At 43.0% G+C, this 13,605-nt stretch overlaps 1 protein-coding gene across 1 annotated transcript; it reads right to left on the reverse strand.

The window, feature by feature from the left end:
• Positions 1–6,035: 6,035 nt before the first annotated feature.
• On the reverse strand, positions 6,036–11,378 carry LOC135707421 (uncharacterized). Its single transcript, XM_065229236.1, has one exon. The coding sequence runs from the start codon at positions 11,376–11,378 to the stop codon at positions 6,036–6,038; it is 5,343 nt and encodes a 1,780-aa protein (XP_065085308.1).
• Positions 11,379–13,605: the final 2,227 nt, after the last annotated feature.

Here is a 13,605-nt window from a genome sequence, read left to right on the forward strand (position 1 = left end):
TGTGCCCTATTCCTTTTTGCTGTTACCTGTATATTTAGCGTGAAATGAGCACTCTTCCATCGTACCATGTATGGAACCTCTTTGTCATGCAGGATTTACACTTTTCTATGCAAAGCTGCTAGTACAAATTCCTATCAACACCGTCAACCTCAATGTACCTATATACCTAGGTACATTAAAAACGAAAAGCGCTTACTGTTTGTTATATCCGACGGCATGTCACTCAAATTCTTTGAGGTGGTGTATTCAAAGCAAGAAGGTGCGAACTTTGCATTTTCACACGGTTTTCATCAGATTTTCTTGAACAGACATGAATAAACACCAAATAAAAAACCTTGATCAATTTTTCACTAAATTAGTTCATTATTGTTTTTTTTTTTATTTAGTGAACAATTTTAATGATGTCAAAATCATCATCCAAAACCAATTAAAGTTGCAAATAATGCATAGCGACAGACTCGCTCAACGGATCATCGACTTGGATTCTTACACATCCCCCTGAAATGAACGACCTCTGAACGTGTCACATAAATCTTGTTGGCTCCATTTCCAGAAGCACGCTTAGCAAGTTAAAAGCTTCAGAGGTGGATGACAGCAAATATGCGAGTGAAAATATTCTCACATACTTACGTTCTTCTGTACCATCTTCATAGGGTAAGTATACCAGTTATGGCTATACCTTCAAATGGAGTTTTTCAATTATGGCCTCTGGAAATCCGGAATACCATAGTTGGAACGCACCATATTACGAAAATATAGCCATAACTGGTACATCTACCCTACCTAACGTGTCTCAAAAGGTGAAGTAAAAGAAAATGTATCACAAGAGCTTTGCAGTTTTTATAGAGACAGAATGTTCCCACGGACGCAAAATAAATGTGACTAAAGACTAAACGGTTGTCATGTTCTGCTCTTGGCTGTGCATAGTAATATGATGCATGATAGTGGTTTACCACCCATTGTAGCACGGAAACTAAGTCCGACAGCAGTGGGCTCTCTTCTCTGTTTGTCTTGATCAAGCTTAATAACCTCTGATTGTCCTCAACATGTCGCTGTATGAAGGGCCAAAAATGGATTGGGTAGATCGATAGGCAAAGTCGCCTATACGCATCTACGGAACAAGAGAATCTCCTTCTAGCAACTTGATCTTCCAATTGATCATATTGTCGAGCAGTTTTGGGACGACCTTCTACCAGCGATTTTACGGAAATGAAACAATAAATTCCGGATTTTTCAAGCATATTACAAATAAGACCCTATTTTCTCGAGGTTCTAGAAGAAAATATATCAAAATATTATTCCACGTTAAAGTTCGAGTGGTAGGAAACGTCATTTTAAACTGCTCGAATGATGTGATCCATTGGTCAAAAAGACAAGCCCCCAAACAGGATGATGCCCCAATGAGTGGGGAGAAGAGCCCGCCCTTTATCCACGAAATGTTATCAACAGGGAGTTGGCATTCCCACTCTCCCCGTCCAAATCGCTTCAATCGGGTGTCCTGTTGGACCGTCCCTTCCCTTTTATTTATGTATTTCAATGTAGATACGATTTGATAACAATGCTTACATATGTTGAATATCAACAAGAAACTATTGAAAAACTGGTAGATGTCCAACATTGTCCAAAAGCGTCGAATTAACTTACAAATCCACCAATTACCTACATGCATATGCTGCTTCCCCAGCACAGTCGTCAGAGAGTAGTAAGTAGACGAAACAAGTCGAAGTGGCATTCGCCTCCGATCCTCGGGCGCGTGCGAATAGGGTGGATGGAATTGCGTAATATTTTACACACTCATCACTCATCACGGTCGTCGAAATTAGTAGCAGCAGTAGCAGTGCTTTCGGCGTGTGGCGTTGAAAATTGTTCTCCAGTAACAACGAAAGGCTGCCTGCAAGCAGCGAGCTGCAGAGCCCACATAAGCAACCATCAAAGGAGGAAGAAGCTGCACCGCTATATTATGGATCGGAATCAGTAGCTCTTCGGGGGTCGCTGCGGGTCGGTCATCTATGCCAAGCGTGTCACCCTCGCTCCAAACGACATACAGCTCGACAGCCTCACCCAGCGACAGGTACACCCAGCTCAGAATTTCAATCAATCTCAACCATGACTACAAAACGGTCCTTTTCAGGGCCACCAAAAATATGTTAAAGAGTATTATTTGGACATTGGTCAAGGTCATCAGTTCACGCAAGCAGCTAGCTATCAAGGCGCAACCTGTTAATAGAAGGTGTGGAATTATAGGCCTGAATTTATTGGTGCAATTAGTTTTTCCTCGGCTTTCGGCACGATTTGTTTTTTTCCAATGACGTTGAATTGCGTGGGCGAGCCTTTATTTAGTGAAATGAATGAGTGAAGTAATTGTTTACAAGAGATTTATTGATTATTGAATTATCACACTGTACACCATGGAAAAGCAACCTGTTTGTGAGTTTTTGCCTGTTTTCAGGCGTTAATGGTCATCAAAATGATGTCTGAAAACAGCGCATTCCCTAACACAGACTTTAAAATCGAATTCAGTCAGTCTAGTCCAGAGTAGCAGAAGAAGAAGAAGAAGAAGAAGAAGAAGAAGAAGGCCTGCCTTAACTGGAGTGGCGCTTAAGCCGCAGACTTACCATAGATCGGCCAGTGTCGGCTACAATACCTTTATCAGAAAGGCTTAAATTTTCACAGAATATCATGAAATACTTGTGAAAATCGAGGATCACATTTTTTTTCTTAATTTGTTTTCCGTCGATCTTGTTTTCCGTGCTGAGCACCAATGCTTTCGACGTAAGGGAGGCAGCTCTCACACCTGGACCCTACCTATTGACCCATCAACTCATGAGCCTAAAATTGAACTTAGAAAATGGTTTTCAGAAAATTTAAACAATAAATCCATCTTGTAAAAATTGCTAGAGATGGCAATTTTAGTTCATTAATTTTGCACGGAAGAGTTTTTTCGATTGAGCGTTGCGTTATTTTGTAAAAAATCGATGAAGTAAGTCATTCTGCACCGATCCACTTTCACCTTAAGCCACCTTAACATTTTCTCTTAGGTTGGTGAAGCATTTTCTCTATCACCGTGGTTACCACGCCAGCACACACAGCTGTAAGGTGTCGAGTAGGAATTGGTGAGGACCGAAGCTATTATGCTTTCAGTTGTTTTTTTTTTCTTGTTTGGCACCCCAGTTTATTCCGCAAAGATGCAATCCTACATCGAAAACAACAAAATGGTTATAGATACATAATTATAAACCTGATTAAAGAATTTCTTCAAGCCGCACAGTAATTTGTAGCATAAATTTAAGATTATTTTGCATCTGTTGCCATCCGTTCTACGACGACGAAAGTTAAATTACCTTCTTCGAATAGCGCAAGCTTGCGATGAAGTTTACTCCACAGAGCCAACATTATTAATCGGTTTATTCGAACGGAAATAGTTTATCTGCAATAGTGAATGCGTCTTCGTAGCTTGATGAATTCCTCCAGAGGTGAAGTTTCAATTAGAAAGTTACTACTACTGAGATCAATCACAGTTAATGGTTTATAAAAAGAGTTAGCAAAGCCATGAATAAATAGAGTGAGGCAGCGATTCGCATGCACGTAACTCTGTGCTGAAGTCAACGGCAACTGCTAGTGTAACGTTCATCGCTTGACATTGATTGATTCTGGAAGAATGATGTTTCAATATTCATTATTATATTCAGTCGATACATTTTGCGAGCTTCACGTCAGCATTATGCTGTTCTAATGCATCAATTTTGAGGACGAACAAACATGTTTCAGGACGAACGAACATGTTTCACGTCAATAAGAATTTGTGTACAACAAGCTAGAAAGCTTTTGTCTAGCGTTGTATTCAGCATTTAAAATATTATCCTCCAAATAACGACACGAATAGTGGTAGCTGATGGAAGTTTCCACACCTTTTGAAGCAAATGGGTAGCTAGAATTCACATCATGATGTCCATTAGACTGATGCAAAATTTGAAATTTTCGCTCAAACGGTTCCAAATTGGGCCCTGATTAGCCTCCAAAAATTTGAACTCATTTGTGAGAAACTGACTTGGCACAAACCATTTAAAGTTTATATGGGAATTACTATGGAGAAACCATAATTTCGGTTCATATCTATCTCAAAATTCACCAGTTTACTCTACTTTAGGAAATGATAACTGAATTTGTTGAAAATTCTCAGTTACAACTTTGTTGAAGACCAGTTTTTGATCAAATGTAAGGAACAAAAGTTATAAATGATTCAAGTCACTGATGTCTTATGATTATGCTCAATCAACTGTTCAGAAGGCAACATTGGTGTTTATGGCACGTAGAATAGAAGACAACAATCATGGCTACTATGTAACACTGCAGAATACAGTGTTGCCCACAATACAGTTGCTTAATCTTGCCATAATATTATCAATCTCTTAAACAATTAAAAATTATTTAATTTGACGTTTGGCTGAAAAAAGATTTTGTATAAAGTTGCAGCTGATTAAAATTCCCATAAGAAGCAATAGAATTTGTTAACATATTGCAAAAAGACTAGAAGACAATGAACAAAAAGTATTGTTTTCCCATAGTTATTTCCATATAAACTTCAAATGGTTTGTGCCAAGTCAGTTTCTTATCAAATGAGTTAAAACTGTCGGAGCGAAAATTTCAAATTTTGCATCAGTCTAATGTCCATCGGCCCACAAATTGAGTAAACTTTTCGTTGCCAGAGTAAAGCAGGATTCAAGATTAGCTATCTTTCTGGGCTATTTTTTTGGCTTCTTCGCATCAATTTCTATTTGGTTACGTAACCGACCGGCATGTGGATTTCGAGATATCAGAATGGATGCGATTTTAGTAGGGGAGATGTTCTTTCCTATTATGGCTCACGAAGATTTCCATATACTGTAGTAGGAACAAAAGATAATTACAACATTTGGATAAAACTAGAGCCCCAACTCTATACATATATACATAACATGATCAAGTTACGGCATTCTAGGTTTATAGAATTAACTTTTGCATCCTTTTAAATACCGTTTGTGTGCACAACGTTCAGTAGCATGAGCACCACTATATAACCAAAAAGACTGTTCAAGCTTTTTTTCTGGTACGGCTATGAGACTCGGCTTGGGTGAATTAAGTATCTCATCAATTATGGTTTCTATGACTTACACAATCGGGAAACAAACTTTTAAGGACGTGGAAAAATAAACTCTTTATTAAAAACTGATTTTTAGGCGCCACCCTTATTTGCTTGTTAAAAATTAGTTCAGACTTTACTCGAAAAAATGCAACAGACAAAAATGATCACCAAAAATTCATTTTGGGTCTGTTCGATGGATCAGCGGAGAACAGTAGTTCTGTGCCAAATTTTCTTTCTTTCAGGGCACCACAGAGCACAACGGGAACACTCCAGTCTTTATGAATCGATTTCTTTTTATTTTCACTTTCCTATAGTTTCTAATACCCACACCGATATAGAGCACAAGTGAATAGCTATAGATTTCTGTAATTTAATTACTAACGTAACTAGGTAACTACTTTTATTTCTAACTTCTAAAATATAATTCAAAAAACTACACTGATCTTTCTATTTCACTTTGTTTGTTGTGATTCTGGTTCGCTGTCGATGGGTGTCGAGTTGTCGCACGAAAAAGAGAACGAGCACGTTGACAAGTCGGCCTTTTATAGGGGATTCCTCCATTTTGCAGAAGACCGGATAGAGTGAGACCGACAATTCTCTTTTTAGCCGGGCGCCATGATCGACGAACGAGAATGGTTTATGCTGTCGGTCCATGAGGGTTGACTCCTAGATGGCGCGCCGATACACTTTTCGTCGATGTACGAACATGCTGGCCCCTTCAGAAATCTCATTTCTGACAGATAAATCGATGTTCGCCTGATCCGTTTCGTCATTCGTCGTCGCGAAGATTATCAGCAGATTCAGCATGGAAAATAAACATTCAAAAAAGAGACCCTGTAGAGGGTTTCAAACTATTTATAGAATTTGGACAGGTTCTTACCTTGTCCCTTAATCAAAAGGGCCTTGTATATTTTCATTTTAGGTGATCCGAAGTGGAACCATTTGCAGACGGATGAGCTTCGTTGGAATCTTTTGGAGTTTTGCCGTTGAGTGAATCGTCGGGGCTTTCGATGGTGTTGTTTTGCGTGGGTGGAATCGGCAGCAGACAAATCTTCGAAACCGGACGAGTGTAGCGACCGGTCGGTGTTTTTACAGTGACTACCCGAGTGACACCATCAAGTCCGGGATGGATATCGATGATTCTGGCAGTCTGCCAGGACATTGGAGGTGCATTTTCGTCCTTCAGTAGTACCAGTTGATTTTGCTGGATGCTAATTGGATGATTGCACCATTTCGCTCGAAGTTGCAGCGTTGAAAGGTACTCTGTTTTCCACCTTTTCCAAATTAGCTGGAACAATTTCTGCGTTTGTTGCCACTGTCGCAAGCGATTTACTGGAATTTCGGTTACATCTGAATCCGGAACAGCCTTCAATGCAGATCCAATTAAGAAGTGACCAGGCGTAAGTGGCTCGAAGTCGGAAGAATCGTCGCTGAGTGGAACGATGGGGCGAGAGTTGAGGCAACATTCAATTTGCACCAGGAGCGTTTCCATATCGTCTTGGGCGAGGGAGTGAGTACCAAGTACACGGGTGAAATGCTTTTGGGCGGATCGAATAGCAGCTTCCCACAGACCACCAAAATGTGATGCTTTTGGCGGATTGAAGTGCCAACGAATTCCATTATCGGCACATTCTCGTGCTACTTCTTGTTGGTGTTCCTTGCTGCAGACAAGTTTCCGCAGTTCGTTGGCGGCTCCAACGAAATTGCGACCGTTGTCGCTATAGATATCGCTACAAAGACCTCGGCGAGAGACAAAACGCCTTAGCGCTTGAAGAAACTTTGCGGTGCTCAAGTCAACGACGAGTTCAAGATGCACAGCACGGGTGGAAAAGCACACAAAAACTGCTACGTAGGCCTTACGTGGTGCTGCTCGACGATGTGTTGGCTGTAGTGAGATTGGTCCCCAGTAATCAACGCCGGTTACGGAAAACGGTCGGGTTGCGGTAATTCGTGCAGCTGGTAGCTCGGCCATAAATTGCTCCAGAAGTTTAGGCCGAGCTCTGACGCAGGTGATGCAATTGTGCATGATGGATCTGGCTAGGCTTCTGGCCCCTGTGATCCAATACCGTAAGCGAAGGATGGTGACCAGTAGCTGGGGAGCCGCATGCAAGTGCCTTTCGTGGTGCGAACGAACCAAAAGCGTAGAGAAAGCATGAGAAGCGGGGAGAATAATCTGATGTTTACTATCGTACGGTTGTGGCGCTTGATTTAGTCGACCTCCAATGCGAATTAGATGATCCACAGACAGAAACGGATGGAACCAACGTAAGCGGGATTTGAGCGAAATAGGTTTTGATTGCTCGAGCTGCTTCCACTCTTCTGCGAAGAATTTCTGTTGAATCAGCCGGATGAGGATTGCTTCGGCTGCGTTCTTTTCCTCCGTCGTGACGTAGGTTGTGAGATTTGCAATTGGAGTTCGACGACAATGCTGGATAAACCGGCGGCAGTAAGCGGTTACTCTGAGCATTCGATTGTAGTCAGAGAACTTGTCCACGTATAGATCGATGAACGATGGTTCGGCTGATGCCTGACAGACAGTTGTTGGTCGATTTCTTGCTGCCTCGAGAGCATCACTGTTTGGTTCGTTGTTGGATTGTCCAATTGGCCAAGAAGGTTGTTTTAGCTGTAGCCACGGTGGTCCTCGCCACCAGAGTTGATTTTCGATCAGGTTTTCTGCCAGAATTCCTCGGGACAGAAGGTCTGCAGGATTTTCTTGCCCAGAGACGTGGTTCCAGGAACAGTTCTGAGTTGCCAACTGGATTTTAGAGACCCGATTTGCTACGAAGGTAGTCCACGTTGACGGCGTAGCTTTCAACCAGCTGATGACTGTCGTAGAGTCGACCCAGAAGAAAGATTCTCCCGGAAGTTCAAGAGAAGCCGAGACCTTTTGGTGGAGTTGTGCAGCGAGAAGTGCTCCACATAGTTCAAGGCGAGGAATACTCTGCTGTTTCAAGGGTGCTACCTTTGATCTCGCTGTTAGAAGAGCTACCTTAACTGCTCCAGAAGAGTCTGCCGATCGAATGTAACAGCACGCGCCGTATGCTTGCTCAGAAGCGTCCGAGAAGAAGTGGTACTGCACGCTTGACGGATTTGATGAAAGTATGTACCGCTCGATACGAAGGTTGTTGAGAAGTGGTAGCTGAGATCGGTAAGTATGCCAACGTTCTCTTATTGGCATCGGAAGCTCTTGGTCCCAGTTCCAAATTTTACCATCGTCGTCCTTCAGCGTCCAGAGTGCTTGCATGAAGAGTTTAGCGGAGATTACGACCGGACCCAGTAGACCAAGTGGGTCGAAAAGGCGAGCAATTTGCGATAGAGCTATTCGCTTAGTGAGAGGAAAATCAGTCGAGTCCGCCGGAAGTTCGATGCGATATTTTAGCTGATCCGAAGCGGGTTCCCAATGAAGACCCAAAGACTTAATGCACTGGTCATGATCCAGATCTATTGAGGCTTTGAGAGCTCGGTTTTCCGGTGCGAGACCTTCCAAAACTGCTTCTTCGTTAGATGCCCATTTTCTAAGTTGAAATCCGCCTCTGGCTAGGAGTGCTTCTAGCTGCTGACGGAGCTTAGTTGCTTCTTCGATGCTGCTTGCTCCCGAGAAAAGGTCGTCTACGTAGAAGTCCTTACGCAATACCTCAGCTGCTTCAGGATAACTGTCCTTCTCGTCGTCTGCCAGTTGCAGGAGAACTCGAGTAGCGAGAAACGGTGCGCTTGCAGTACCGTAGGTAACTGTTAGGAGCTCGTAGGTACCCAATGGCTGGTCCAGTGATGGCGTCCAGACTATTCGTAGAAGCGGAGTGTCACGCTCGTCTACTAAGACTTGACGATACATCTGCTTGGCGTCAGCGATGATCATCACTCGACGGGTTCTGGAACGCATGATGATTGAACGGATCTCTTGCTGGACGGTTGGGCCTACCATGAGTGCATCGTTAAGCGATGGTCCTTCTGGAGTCCTACAAGATGCATCGAAGACTACTCGTAGCTTTGTTGTAGTACTCTCTTCTCGAACCACAGCGTGGTGAGGCATGTGATAGCATGGAGACGGAGGTGATTGATAGTCAAAGACTTGCTTCATGTGACCCAAAGCAAGGTACTCGTCTATGAAGTCACGATATTGCTGGGCAAGTTCGGAGTTGCGACCGAGGCGACCTTCCAGCATCCGAAAACGGCGAACAGCAGTGCGACGGTTGTCACCAATTTGCTTGATGACGTCATCCTTTATCGGCAAACGAACGATGTACCTTCCTTCGGAGTTGCGCCTAACCGTTCGTTGAAAGTGTTCTTCACAAGCTGCTTCTTCGACGGAATAGCAAGGTGAAGTGTCGTTTTCTTCGATGGCCCAGAATTTCTCCATCCACTGGTGTAGTTCAGCAACAGTGGCAACGTTGGCGATCACTGGAGTCGTAGGAGTACCGTACGAAGCCTTTCCAGATACTATCCAACCGAGGACCGAGTTAACCAAGGTCGGAAGAGAATTGCCAAGTTGAATACGCCCAGAAACTTTGAATAGATCGAAGAACACTTCAGCGCCAATGATAATGTCGATGGGGTTTGCATTGTAGAAAGCCGGGTCGGCTAATTGAACACCAGGAGGAATTTTCCACGAGCTAGCGTCGAAAGAAGCAGTCGGTAGATCTATGGTAATCTTAGGCAGGACCAGAAATTCAGCCGAGGTGGAGTAATCGCAAACTCTCGAACGAACAGTAGAGACGATCTTGTACCTTGCATATGTCGATGATTGTCCTATCCCCGAAATCGGTACAGAGACTTTGTAGCGCTTTGCCTTGACAAGCTGCGAGAAAGATTCGGTAATAAAGCAGCATTCACTACCGGAATCGAGGAGAGCTCTTGCGATATGTGCAGTCCCATTGTCGTCGACCATATTGACGATTGCTGTTGCCAGAAGTACGTTCTTTCGTGCTTGTCCAGTGCTCGCGTAGCTGGTAGGTTCATAGAGGGTAGCTGACACGGATGCCATTGGTTGTTCACCAGACGTAGAAGTAGTTGGTGTTTTGGTTTGAGAAGAATCCGTAGTCCTGGAGTTCGCAGCGACTGACTTCTCCTCAGAGCAGAGCTGGGTGTGGTGGCGACCTCGACATTTACGGCAAGAACTAGCCGATGGACAGTCCCGAGCATGATGACCCTGTCGAAGGCAGTTACGGCAGAGTTGATGTCGTCGAACCTCCCTTTCCTTAGCCACCAAGTCGAGTTTGGCGAACGACAAACACAAATAGAGCGGATGGTGATCGGAGCAGACGATACATTTCCGACCGGAGTTGAATTGGCTGGCCCCATGACTGGCAACCGGACGTTGAGCAGATTTCTTGAGCTGCTGAGTGAACGCTGGAGCTTCCACAACTTTCCCTTGAATTGTTTGTAGGACAGTTACTCTTCGCTGAATAAAAGACGTAAGATTGTTGAAGGCGATGGCATCCTTCGTTGACGAATACTCCTCCCAGTCTCGTCGAGTGGTTGGGTCCAAACGGATGCTCAGCATTCGTATAAGGATGATATCCCAAAACTCAGTCTTTTCACCAAGCTGCTTCAAGACCTTGACATTGGCCTCAAACTTTTCAACCAGCGAATGAAGTTCGGCAGCAGATTCACGTTTCAACGAAGGAAACTCGAAAAGAGCGTCAAGGTAGGATTGCTTCAATCGAGAAGGATTTTGAAAATGGTCTACCAGCAAGTTCCAGGCGACTGGATAGTTGTTTGCACTTATAGGAATCGTTTGAACCAGCTTCAGGGCATCTCCAGCCAAAGAAGAACGTAGATAATAAAACTTCTGGATATTGGACAACTCGAGCGATGCGTGAACCAGCGAAACGAACAAGTCATGGAAGTTGAGCCAGTTGTCTAGGTTTCCATTAAAGACGGGCAACTTCACATCAGGTAAGCGGACATGCGACGATGAAGAAGCAGGGATTTGCGAGCTCAAAGAAGTATTCAGGCGGGGTGTGGAAGGCATTTTATTGTTTGACAGCAAAAATCCCTTTACACGATAGTATGCTGTCTCGAAATCGGTTCGCTGCTTTAGCTGCTGGTCGATAGTGGCCTCGTCAAGTGTTTCAAGCTCGGACTGGACTTGCTTAAACTCAGTCCATAGAGCGTCGAGATTTTCTAGGCGAACCGGGATCTCACACGCACCGGTTTCTTCATCGTAACTATCGACGAAGGCTTTGATGAGGCCGAACGACGCAAGCAGGCTCTTCTGCTTTGTCTTGAGGCCTTTGATACGTCGATCGGTAGACATGGTGTTGAGCAGGGTCTGTAATGCGAAAGACCGCGTAGCTCACACGAGAGAGAGTAAATTTTATTGGAAAATTAATTACCTTTTTGAAGGCAATTAGTGCCTTGTATTGAATAATTCCAAGCAGCTGCGGTAAAGATGAATGCGGGTTACGGGATTCAGTGGTTCTGCAAAACGAAAGACCGCGTAGCCCAAAAAAGGAGAGGTAGAAATAATAGGAATGCTAATTACCTTTTAAAGGCAATGAATTGCCTTGAATCGATTATATCAGCAGTCGTGATGGCGGAATCCAATGGGCTTTTGTGATTCCCTCAGTGGCTACGATGGCGGATCCTACGTGACTCGTCTCACGGGTGCGATGGCGGTTTGCTTCTCCACGGGAAGGTTCCAGAAAGGTCGGAGTTTCGACGTCCAATCCGGTTCGAAGGACCAAATGTTCGATGGATCAGCGGAGAACAGTAGTTCTGTGCCAAATTTTCTTTCTTTCAGGGCACCACAGAGCACAACGGGAACACTCCAGTCTTTATGAATCGATTTCTTTTTATTTTCACTTTCCTATAGTTTCTAATACCCACACCGATATAGAGCACAAGTGAATAGCTATAGATTTCTGTAATTTAATTACTAACGTAACTAGGTAACTACTTTTATTTCTAACTTCTAAAATATAATTCAAAAAACTACACTGATCTTTCTATTTCACTTTGTTTGTTGTGATTCTGGTTCGCTGTCGATGGGTGTCGAGTTGTCGCACGAAAAAGAGAACGAGCACGTTGACAAGTCGGCCTTTTATAGGGGATTCCTCCATTTTGCAGAAGACCGGATAGAGTGAGACCGACAATTCTCTTTTTAGCCGGGCGCCATGATCGACGAACGAGAATGGTTTATGCTGTCGGTCCATGAGGGTTGACTCCTAGATGGCGCGCCGATACACTTTTCGTCGATGTACGAACTGGGTCGAATATTTTTAAAAATCTAAGTGAATAAATAAACACATAGAGGAAATGGCTCTTATGTTGGCCTATGGATCTAAGGTTGGACCCATCGCTAAAAATCTGCTATTTATCAATTTTATCTAGATGACCGCATAATTGGGACGGTAGTAATGGATATTTTTGGCCGCTATTGAAAAATTTAGTCGATTGCAAGGATTTGAAGAAAAATTGGAAGAAAGATGGCGCAAGTGTTGCACAGGATTAGATGGGTAGCGTTAAGTCCAAGGTGCGGGCATGTAGCCTAGGCGAGGAGGTTCAATAAACTAACTCTGCAAAAACATAGCTAATAGGGGAAATGGATGTAATGCTCCAAATTTGGACCCATACATAAATTTAGCATTCGACTAAATTTGCAATGACGCGTTCATCTAGATAAAATTGATAAATAGCAGATTTGTAGCGATGGGCCAAAACTTAGATCCATAGGCCAACATTAGAGCAATTTCCCCTATATGGTTCATTCCTATATTTTTTAGTGAGCAAACTTTTTTCTTTCGGCAGTCTTTTCATTTGAACTACGTGTTAACCAGCTTTTCTTTTATCGGCAACTTGAAATCAGCCGCATTTTGTAGTGCACATATTTCATTTAAAGAAAAAAAAATGGCATAACGGGATTGCTCAGTCGTAACACTGAAATAAGATGGAAGCAGAAAGAGTAAGGAATCGTGTGAATACATTCAGCGAAGAGATTTGATGGGAAAATACAGTGAAATTAACGTTTAAATTTTGGTTGCCGAAAACAGTCAATGGGTACCGAAGCCGACATTTACCCTATATATAATTACGTTGAATTATTTGAAGCTACAATTAAACATTATCCCCAAAATTGTTTCTTTCCATTTAAATATCCAAACATGCTTAATTTCAGTTCCAAAGTAGCCCACCTGCTGAAATTGATTTTCAATTAAGTTTGATTAAAGGGTGATACGGTCAAAATTTGGTCAATATCAACTTGACGTATTTCTTTCAATTTTGCATTTAAAAAACCTGAACCATTTTGAAGGTGTGTGTGTGTGTGTAGAATGCTGCTCCTATTTTGATTTTGGAATTCACTCTTCAGTTGTCAAAATGCCGTCCAAGCAAGAAGAGCAGCGTATCAAAATTTTGCTCGCGCATCGCGAAAATCCGAGCTACTCGCACGCAAAGTTGGCAAAATCGCTAAAAGTTGCCAAATCAACCGTTACAAATGTAATTAAAGTGTTTGGAGAACGTTTGTCGACAGCCAGGAAGTCTGG

This window comes from Ochlerotatus camptorhynchus, unplaced genomic scaffold (genome assembly GCF_037179485.1).
Source record: "Ochlerotatus camptorhynchus isolate MF236.1 unplaced genomic scaffold, CSIRO-AGI_Acam_v1.1 ptg000311l, whole genome shotgun sequence".
In the NCBI taxonomy this organism is placed as follows: domain Eukaryota; kingdom Metazoa; phylum Arthropoda; class Insecta; order Diptera; family Culicidae; genus Ochlerotatus; species Ochlerotatus camptorhynchus.